The sequence below is a fragment of the Heterodontus francisci genome, chromosome 43 (assembly GCF_036365525.1).
Source record: "Heterodontus francisci isolate sHetFra1 chromosome 43, sHetFra1.hap1, whole genome shotgun sequence".
Taxonomy (NCBI): domain Eukaryota; kingdom Metazoa; phylum Chordata; class Chondrichthyes; order Heterodontiformes; family Heterodontidae; genus Heterodontus; species Heterodontus francisci.
The window spans coordinates 9,162,399-9,173,531 of record NC_090413.1 but is presented as its reverse complement, the minus strand read 5'-3'; the positions used below and the strand labels follow the sequence as shown (position 1 = coordinate 9,173,531).

Below are 11,133 nucleotides of genomic sequence, written 5' to 3'. Positions count from 1 at the left end.
CAGTGGCATTACCATACGCTACCACCTCCCCAAAAATAAATACTGACTTGCACTTGCAATTCCCAAAGACACCCTCATTCTGGTGTTGGGGCTGAGTTGGTGAGAACACTCTTATGACAATAAGTGACACATTTCACAAAGACCAATTTCACCCTGTTACTGAGTCAAAACTAATTTGAAAGCCAGAGACTTGGATCTGTTGAATGTACGAACCAGACTGTGCTGTTAGTGTATGGTAAACTGAAGGATTTTGCACCACCAGTAAGAAGACAGTGCTACTGGTTCCCCACTGGGTCTGTGGAATATTTGAATTTACAATTATATTTTTACTGTGCTACTGTTCACCCAGTTGCATCCTTTCCTCTTCTCAATTATTGGGCTGGGTTTTCAATCAGGGGATGTGAACCGGAAATGGCAGCTACTTCCGGCTCCACACAGCATGCCCATGGGAATTTAAAATCTTCAGCCCATTAAAGACCAGGGAGAGGGCTTGCCGTCCAATCAGGTGGGCAGGATCCCGACACCGGAGGGCCAATGGGAGCTGACAATCTGCAGATGGTGACTGCGAGGGACAAGCGAAGGCAAGTTTATTTTTAAAAAGTCACAGCAGCCTGGCCATGATCCTGGAGGGGCAACCTCTCCAGGGGACGCAGAAGCCATTACAGGATGTTGTCCAGGTCAACGTGAGCTTCCTGCATTGCTGACTGGGAATTCCATTCATGGGCCCCGTAATTAACAGTAATTGGCTGCCCGCTGCTTGCCAACCAGGAGTCAATCCGACCCCCACCACCCCCCCCCCCCCACCCCTTGCCCTCATTCAAAATAGCTCAGGGTCAGGAATGTACCAACGAACAAGCACGGAGGCCAATGGTGCCAAATTGCCTGCACCCCCACTTACCTCATCTCTGATCTGGACCCCGAACTAGTTTAAATATCCAGCCCATTGCCTTTCAAACGTGTATTACAGTTACATCAAATCCCTCTGGTGCGCATGAGCTGCTCTGATCAGAATTCCCATGATGCACTTTACACCTAATAATACCCATGATGCACCTTAAAAGAAACATCACAAAAGTGGACTGGAAGTGATTTCTGTTCTGATTCAATCTCGCTCCAGATAATTTTGGGGCATAGGGAAGGTGGAGTAGAGGGGGAGATGGGGGGGGGTAGGTAGAGGATGGAAGGGAGGTGGATGATGGAGAGGGAGGCAGGAATGGAGGTGGAGGAAAGGGGGAGGTGGGGGGGGAGAAGTAGAGGATGGAAGGGAGGTGGGTGATAGAGAGGGAGGCAGGAATGGAGGTGGAGGAAAGGGGGAGCTGGAGCACAGGGAAGGTGGGTGGAGGGGTAGTTAGGAGGTGGGGGGGAGCGGAATGTGTGCGGGGAATGTGGGGAAGGGTAGGAGCTGGAGTTTGGGGAGGTGGGGGAGGGGGAGGCACGTTGAACGGGGAGGGGGAAGTGGTGAGGGAGGGGGGTTGCGGTGTTGGGCTGAACAGGAAGGTAGGGATGGAAAGGAGGTGGGGGATGGAAGGGAGGTGGGGCAGAGTGATTGATTACATTTTAGTGAATCCAAGGCCATAGGTTTTTCTGTCTACACTCAGTGCTGAAGGGAGCAGGAACTGTTGAAAGCCCATTATATCCCTCAAAGGAAGAGGACACATGTCACTACAAGTTTGAGATTCCCGGAGCAGCTTTGCTCCAATGGGCCTGGGCTGGAGGGATGTGAGGAAGCAGGACATGCTGGTGTACAAACACTGCACTGACACTTCAACATTCTGGAAAATTGGATGTGGTCCAACACAGTAAAGGGACAGTAGGAAGAGATGGAAAGCCCTGCCCACACATGAACCAGACCAATACCAGTTCAGGGCTGATTTCCCGGTATACATGGACTGACTGTTTAAAAATAGATTCAATATCCACTGACTGTAACATTAAGGAAGACGATATTAGATTGATTTTTCACAGATCATGAAATGACGGGCACTACATGGCCAATCATGCCATTTTCCACTCTGTGTGGTCACGACACAGTCTTCATCTTCATTCCCTTGCTGGCCACTCTCCCAAAACCTGAATGAAGAAAGAGAATAGAACAGAATGAATGGACTGTTGGACAGTCACTGTAGCCTCAAAGACGGTACAAAAATGATTCAACACAGGAGCATGGAATTTTCTTTGTGCGTTAGCTGCTGCAGGCATTTATTTACAAGTTGCCACCATTTTGTGCACTGGCACTAGATAATGTGCCTTCTTTCCTCTCGCTTATGAAATTCTGATGTCCAAACAGTTGACCATATTAACATGTAGAGCCAACTTCTTAATTACAAATTAACTGGATCCATGCAGAAACGCGGGCATAGCTTCATTCTTACACTGTAGGAATGTTGCTTGTTCAGGTGTGGAAGCGATGGGCAGAAAGTGACCTCGAGTAGAGAGGCATAAGTGACAGTGGAGAGAAACTGAGAAAAAACTGGCCCAGGACTCTAACTGTGGCCGAAGCAATGTTTTGTGAAAAACAATAATTTCTGCCCCCATTTATGAAACGCAATTGCTATCGGCCTTGTTTGTGTCTTCAACCTGCACTCGCACTTTCAGGGAATTGTTCGAATGAAGTTCTGTAAGGGATTTGCTGTTTTTCTAGAGTTTTGGGAACTTCTGCCGAGGTTACAACAGACGATTGGGATTATCCCCCTGTGAAAAGTCAGCTCTTGTGTATTTGAACTCTGGGTCTCTCTCTTCATCTGCACCCTTCAGCATGTCTCCATTGAGTGTAAACCCTATTCTTTGTTCTTCCTCTTATTGTGGATCATCACATGCTTCTCCATGTTCACCTTTCTCTGCCATCTGCTAGCCTATTTCACTAAACTTTCTGTCCAAGTCCTTCTCGTCCTCCTCACTGCCCAACTTCCCACTTTCGTGTCGTCAGAAACTTTTAAGATTGTGCCTGCCATTGTTTTTAAGTTAAAATATTAAATTGTCTTGGATCCTGTAGACATAATAGCGCCCCGATATCAATGTGTTTTGAGGCTCCGACTAATAATCGAATGGTGGGAAGATGGTGATGGGGCAGAAAACCAGCATGAGACTGGCTTTGATTTTAACTCCTGTACTGTCCAGTTATTGTTGTGCAGAGGGAGTTAAAATGCTCCTTTAGATCGATAATGAGAAATATTTATAGCAGAAGATGGAAAGGATACAGATCAAGCATATTCTAGGAAAAGAGGGAAGCTGAAAAATGTGTTGCAAATATACAAGACTGTTTTCTGGCTCCATGTTAATGAAGAAACCAGGAACAATTATGTATTAGACAGAGTATTTAGTACTGAGACTGACCTCATTATTGGGGGCTAGATTTTTAAAAGGGTTGTGTCTGGATCGAAGGTGGGGGGAGTGCAATTTGGTGACACTGGCCTCCATGCCACTTCTCTGCCAGTTGCCTGGGCACTAAGCTTTGGAATTCCCTCCCTCCACTTCTCCATCTCACTTTCCTCCTTTATGATACTCCTTAAAACTTCCCTTTTTGACCAAGCTTTTGGTCATCTGCCCTAATATCTCCTTACGAGGCTCAGTATCTTGTTTTATAATGTTCCGATGAAGAACTTTGGGACATGTTATTACATTGAAGATGCTACATAAATACAAGTTATTATTGTTGCAAAGAAATTGAGTGGCTGGACTGAATGCTATCTGTGGGAACTAGAGTTCAAACTATCAGCATACCTTGATGTCTTGTTAGATCAATATACGAAGAGGTAAAATAACTTTCAGCTGAGTATGGGCTGCATTGCGTAAGTGAGCCCGAGTCAGGGATAAGAAGCTGTCGGAATGTATGAAATTCACTCATCCATATTTTTGATCTGGGAGATGTTGAGCTGGTCATTGTTGTTTATAGTAATAAAATGAAGTGGTTCATATAGCCATGGTAACAGAATGATTGGAAGCAATTGAGACAAACTAAACGCATCTTGCTGTTTCCTTGTTGTTGTTCTCATGTCACTTTTATGTATCTTTATGATTTAGTGGTGGTATACATGAAGATGAAAGGTAGAATTAGTATAAGAGTTGAGTGAACCACTGTTTGTTACTCATGCTGGATTGTGGAGTGTGATTTGCCTGACTATTCATTTTGGATCATGTAATGTGAGCTCAATAAGCACCCTGTATTCATACTAGAACCATGAAGTGCGATGTCTCAAAGAAGACCTGATTCTATATTGTTGCAGTTGATGCCTGTGTACTCTGGTGCTTAAAGTAACAAATCAAAATTGAACAAGAAAGTGATTCAATGCTATCCACCCTAGGGTCTTTGGGGAGATGGGATACATGCGGTGTGAGCCCCAACACATCATTTAATAGCTTACTGCACTCTCTGGGTTTGTTCATTTAGCCCTCCCAGCTTTAAAAATGGTGACAAGACAGATCCAGGTAACTATAGGCCCATTAGTTTGACATCAATGATAAGAAAGATGCTTGAGGGAATAATTAGGGCTGCAATATAGGCTTGCTGGCAGGACAAAGGCAGAAAGTAGCAATAGATAGATGTGTTTGGTGTTTGGAGGGATTGGTTTTGGGACTGTGATTCTTTATTGTTTTTATTAATCTTCTAGATGAAGGTGGTGGGTGCACAGTTTGTAAATTTGCAGATGATACCAAGATCTGCCAGACAGTTCTCAATTCATTACCTCTAATAAGAGACTTTAATCTTGTACAGAAACTTCCTGTGCGGTACCTTTTATCAAAAGCTTTTTTGAAGTCTGAGTATACAATGTCTACTGGGCTTCCCTCATTCGCCATCTTCATAAACTGCTTCAAGAATAAGATGTGACCTTTTTATGAAACCATGTCCTGTCTCCCTAAATATCCCTCTATCAGCAAGCCTATATTGCAGCCCTAATTAGCGTCAGGACTCAACTGCTTCAGGCAGATCTTAATGTGTTGGAGATTGGGCTTGTGACTGGCAGACGATGTTTAACTTGGAAAAGTGCAGTGTTAAGCATGTGGGCAGGGTGAATGCTCAACATTCATACATACCCCTTTCAGGGAAAAGCATTAAAGAAGGTGGAGAAAGCAAGCAATCTGGGTGTTCTAGTACATTAATCAGTATAAAGCATCTTAGTTATCAAGATCGGCTAAAAGAGTTGGGACTGTACACATTAGTGTATCAAAGACTTAGGAGTGAACTGATAGAAGTTTATAAAATATTGAATGGAATAGATTGTGTTCCAGCTGACTATTTTGTTCCAATGAAATAGATTAGAGAGGACCGGGGTCAAATTCTAAGCTGTATAAAGCCAGATGCAGGTTCGATGTCAGGAGGTGGCTCATTTCCCAGAGAGTAGTAGGCCTCTGGAACTGGCTGTCAACTTGTGAAACAGATGTTGATTCACTGAATTCAAAAGGGAATTTTACAAATACTTGGAAAGGGAAGATTTTCAGGACTATGGAGAGAGAGCAGGGAGAGTGGGACTAATTGGATAGCTCTTTCAGTGAGCTGGCACAGACCCGTTGGGCTGAATACTATAAGGTTCAATGATTCTATATAACTTAAAAAGGTCCATTTAGCATTATCAGTGCAGATAATGAAGACAGTTGGGCAAAATATATAGAATAGAGGAAAGCTGCCGCAATAGAGATTCGAAAGACTGAGGGAGTCAGAGTAAAATAATTAAAACATAAAAGGCAATAAAAGGCTTTTTCTAGGCACATTGGTGTTCGAAGCGTATGTAAATGTTGGAGTGGTATAGCCCTAAAGAAGAGTGTTAGACAGATCATGGAGATTATTACTCAATAAGAGATGGTACTTAGAGAACTGACCGAAAGCTGAGGACCAATTGACCATCAATGACGCTGGGGAAGCAGGGACAGAAATTCTGAAAGACCTGTTTATAATTTTTCAAAGTTCTGTGAACTGGGGAATTGTGCCAGAGGAATGGAGAAGGGGAAATGGGACGGGAACAAGCCAGGGAATTACAGTCCAGTTATTCTCACTTCCGTTGGTAAACTGAAATACTCAGCACTGAGAGAAACGTGAGTTAATCAGGGAGAATTCCATGAACCTCTAAAAGGAAAGTCATGCTTGACCAACCTTCTTGAATTCTTTGAAGAAATACTGACAGGAAAATGAAATGCAGTGGATGTTGTTTTCATGGATATTTAAAAGCATTTGATAGCAGAGATTTATGGAGAAGGGAATCATGATGAAGGTAATGCCACATGGCATTAAGGGATTAAAAGAAAGCTTGACGGCAGAAATGAATGAGCTAAAATTCGGACAGATTCAATATGATAGGTGATGCACTCTGGATTACTGCCCAGGCAGTGAAAGTGAAAATTATCTTATTGTATAATGCAAAACACTACTCACGTGGCATTTGAATCATATTCTGTACCATCCACCCATCTCCACTTCCCTTCTTCAATACTGTCATAGAGTCCAATCCAATGATCATATTCTATATTCTCTTGTACAAATATCTGACAAGTAAATAACAGTTTAGTGATGCTGGTGAATTTTTTAGTGGTTACCAGTGCAACAAAGGTTGTTAGTCTGGTGACAATAACTCTGCTTACCATTCACACATGACTGTTTATTATAACAGTTTCATAATAAGCTTTATTATAGGTCTTCCATATATATTAAATAACATACAAATAAGACAATCTGGTTCCCAGTAGTACTACTACCTGGAGAATGTGCTCTGAACCCCGCAGGAAAATAACACATGTCATGAGCCCCTGCATGGCTGCTTTGCTCCTGATCATTAAAGACACTCTAAAGTTAAAGGAGCCCTCATTATATTCTTATCCTATAATACAACCTTGGCCTGTATAATACATAGTTTACACCTTTGGCTGACTCTGCATTTTTAGCTTGGTTACGTGGTTTCTTTCTTTTAGCCTTTCCTTTGTGCCATAAGTTTTGTTTCTAGCGCAATAACTGCTTTGGCCAAATGTTTATTCTCCTCCCTAGACCTGGATGTTTTCATTCTCTTCCCGTGGTTTCCATATTGACTGTTGTTCATATATATATGTAGAGAGAGACAAGATTAAGACTTCCCATTCTCTCACATTTACTCCACCATTAAACATGCCAAAAGGAAGGAATGCTGGGATAGATTGATTTTTTTTAAAAATCATCTTAAAATATTCTAACAAACTACATTGAAAAAAAAATCTGTAACAGATGTTAATTATGAGTCTATCTATATCACATTGTAGTGTATGACAGGAGATAGTTAAAGCATGTCTATCTCACTGCATGTTGCGACAAGAGCTAATTAAAAGTAAGAGGGAGAATCTTTGTTAGTTTCTCAATGTCCTCGTTCAGGGGATGTGAGCATCGCTGGCAAAGCCAGTATTTATTGTCCATCCCTAATTGCCTTTGAGAATCTGGGGATGATCCTTCTTCTTGAATGCTGAAGTCCATGTGGCTAGGGTACTCCCACAGTGATGCCCTGCCATTAAACTCAGTAAGTTCTGAGGGAAACCCGAAGGGAAACAGCCCCCTTGCTCCCTACTTGCTGTCGGGCAAATATCAGGCAATATGTCTAGCACACTGGAATTGGCTCATACATTCCTGAGAACTGTCTTGAATATTTTTCAGAGTTCCCTGAATTCCAGAGATTCCTAGAGATAAATCCTAGAGGATTGGAAAATAGCAAACATAGCTTCCACCTCCAAACAAACAAAGGGACAAAGCACAACCCTTATTAAAGACCTATAAAGTTTGGAAAACCTACTTCCTTTGGGAAGGTGTCAGAAAGTATAATGAGGGATAATGGAGCATCTTGAGGGCATGAGATAGACTAATTGAGAAGGTGGTAGATCTACTCACTAGGGAAGATTGTGGATGTTATTGACCTGGATTTAACAAAGGCCTATGACACATAATAGGCTACTACACAAGCCCATAGAATGGATGGGAATGTAGTAAATGGATTAGTAAATGGTTGGCAGGCAACAACAAGTAGTAGTGGATGGGCAGGTATCTGCCAGTTATCAGCGAAGTGCCACCAAGCTCACTGAGAACACTGATGACTATAACTTTTACAAGCAATTTTGAGGAAGGAATTGGGTCCAAAATGTCTAAATTTGCAAACGATTACAGATCAGAGAAGTAAAATGGTGACTATCAATGTGCACAAATGCAAAAACGTCTTGACAGGCTCAATAAATGGGCAGAGAAAAGGCAAATGCAGTTTTATACAGAGAAATATAACCTTATGGGATTTAGCTAATTGATACATTGACACTGGTTGATGTAGGTTATGTGCTATTTGGGAATGTACTTGAAATATTGGACCAGAGGAGAGATCCAGGCATAAATACAACAAATTGGCAATCGCCATTGCTTTCAACAATGACCTGAGTGGCGTGAACAAGCTTTTAAAGGCTAGGGCGAATCAGTCAATGGGATGGCACAAATCATAGCATAATAGAATGGTTACAGTACAGAAGGAGGCCATTCGGCCCATCATGTCCATTCCAGCTCTCTGTAAAAATTACTCAGCTGCCTTTTCTCAGGAACCCTACAAATTGTTTCCTCTTCAGATTATTATCCAATTCCCTTTTGAAAGCCATGACTGAATCTTTCTCCACCACATTCTCAGGCAGTGAATTCCAGAGCCGAACCACTCGCTGTGTACACAAATTTTTCCTCATGTTGTAGTTGTTTCTCTTGCCATTTACCCGATGGCATATCCCAGTTGCTTCATTATTTTCTCATTCTTTACAGCGAAATAATGGTGCATGCTATTAATGCATCATTGTACGAGTGCAAGTTCTCAGCAATTTCAGCCCTTTATTTATAATGTAAGAGTAACAAATGAGCAAATGATCTGCTGTAAATTAAACTGAAGGTTAACAGCCAGTGAGTAGAATGTACAATTAGTTCCTACCTGTTCCTCAGTACTGTTAATGACAACAAGATTGGCATTCATTGATTTACAGAGTCTCTGAGCGCCCTTCCAAGTTGTTTTTTTCAATGAAAAATAGTGAAGTTTTTGATTGAATGGGATCCATTGGATGCAATCTGGAAATGAGACAGAACTGTGAAGATATTTAAATACATGTTGGCAACAACTGGGACACAACACCAGATCACAAATCTCCTTATTCACCAAGGTTTTGCACATGGGACATATTTACTGCTATTCTTTATATGGTAGACCTGCAACATTAAAAATCCTAAGGGTGACAACCTCCCAAGTCTACCACGTCTGTTAAAGGTGTCACACCCCTTAAAGGGACCACACCACTCTGGTGTTCGCCCTGGTTCTGTGGGTAGCTCTCTCACCTTTGAGTCAGAAGATTTTTTTGGTTAAATGTCTCTCCAAAGACATGTGCACAACATCTAGGCTGGCACTTAAATGCAATACTGAGGAAGTTGGAGATCCCAACATTTGGATGAGCTGTTAAACTGAAGCCCTGTCTGTCCCTCCAGAAGATCATTAAAGATCCCATGGCAATATGTTGAAGAGAGTAGTGGTGTTCTCCTCGGTGTCTTGCCAATATTTATCCCTCAGTTAATACCACAAAAATACAGATTATCTGGTCAATAGTACATTGCTGTTTGTGGGGTCTTGCTGTGCACAATTTGGCTACTGCATTTCCTACATTAAAAATGACTGCACTTCAAAAAGTACTTCAGTTTTGTCAGTAAAGTGTTTTGAGTTGTCCTGGGGTTGTGAAAGGGGCTATATAAATACAAGTCTTTCTTTCTCTCCGAAGGACTATACCTGTTATAGGTGTCACAGAACTTCAAGGAACTATACTTGTCAAAGATGTCTCTGTCTCTTAATGGGACCACACCAGCTAATGGTAACACACTAGTTATAGGAGCCACACCTGTTATTGGTATCTCGCCTTTTAAATGGAGGACACATATTAAAGGTGTTTTACCTCATAAAAGGTCTCAAAATTATGAGGGGTGGGGGGGTGCACAAGTCTCTAGAGTAGGATTTCAACCCAAGACCTTCTGACTTGGAGGTGAGACTGAGTCACAGCTGACACCACAACAGGAGTCCATGTTCATAGAGTTAGGCAGCATTGGTGGAAACTCAAATGTACTCCTTGGAGCAGAGAAGGCTAAGGGGAGATTTAATAAAGGTTAGATAGGGTGAAACTGGGCCCAATAGGCAGGAGGACACCTCAGTAACTAGAGGACACACATTTAAGAGAACTGGCAAAAGAATCAGAAAGAGATGAGTTTTTGTTTTACACAGCAAGTTGTTGTGATCTGGAATACGCTGCCTGAAAGGGCAGTAGAAGCAGATTCAATAAATAACCTTCAAAAGGGAATTGGATAAATACTTGAGAAGGACACACTTGCAGGGCTATAGGGAAAGAGCTGTGGAGTGGGCACAGAGGGGACAGTAGACATTGTGGTTCCTTAACATTCAGAGAAGCAAAGAGCAGTCAGGGAAGAAGATTGATTGGTCCGGGCACCAGTGAGGTCTCCAGGAATAGGTAATGATCATTGGATGGACAATGCTGACACAATGTTGTAAGTTGTGGCTCAGTTGGTACCACTCTTGATTTTAAGTCAGAAGGTTGTGGTTTTAAGTCCCACTCCAGGATTTGAGCAGAAAAATCAAGTCTGATGCTTTTTTGTGATGTGACGTTAAACCGAGTTTGACGTCAGTAGTAGGGAAAATGTCGGAATCTATTATAAAGGATGAAATAATTAGACAGTTGGAAAATAATGATATGATTGGGCAGAGTCAACATGGATTTTTGAAAGATATTTCATGTTTGATAAACGTTTTTTGAGGATGTTACTTGTAGCATAGATAAGAGAACCAGTGGATGTGGTGTATTTGAATTTACAGATGGCTTTTGATATCCCACACAGGAGATTAGTAAACAAAATTAGAGAACATGGGGGTAATATACTGCAATGGATTGAGAATTGGTTAAAAGACAGAAAGGAGAGAGTAGGAATAAATGGGTAATTCTCAGGATGGTAGGCTGTTACTAGTGGGGTTAAATGACTTGGATATGGGGACCAATTATAATATTTCTGAATTTGCGGATGACACAAAACTAGGAGGGAATGTAAGTTGTGAGGAGGATGCAAAGGGGCTTCAAGGGGATTTGGACAGGCTAGGTGAATGGGCAAGAACATGGCAGATG

At 42.0% G+C, this 11,133-nt stretch overlaps 1 protein-coding gene across 1 annotated transcript in view; it reads right to left on the bottom strand.

Annotated features, from left to right (window-relative positions):
- Positions 1-808: 808 nt before the first annotated feature.
- Positions 809-11,133, bottom strand: part of LOC137355539 (hepatic lectin-like) — a 29,675-nt gene continuing 19,350 nt past the window's right edge. Inside the window, exons 5-7 of the mRNA XM_068020783.1 lie at positions 8,898-9,031; positions 6,365-6,474; positions 809-2,070 (exon numbers count right to left, since the gene is read on the bottom strand). Coding sequence (XP_067876884.1) covers positions 1,947-2,070; positions 6,365-6,474; positions 8,898-9,031 — 368 coding nt within the window. The 3' untranslated portion in view covers positions 809-1,946. The remainder of the gene's footprint in view (positions 2,071-6,364; positions 6,475-8,897; positions 9,032-11,133) is intronic.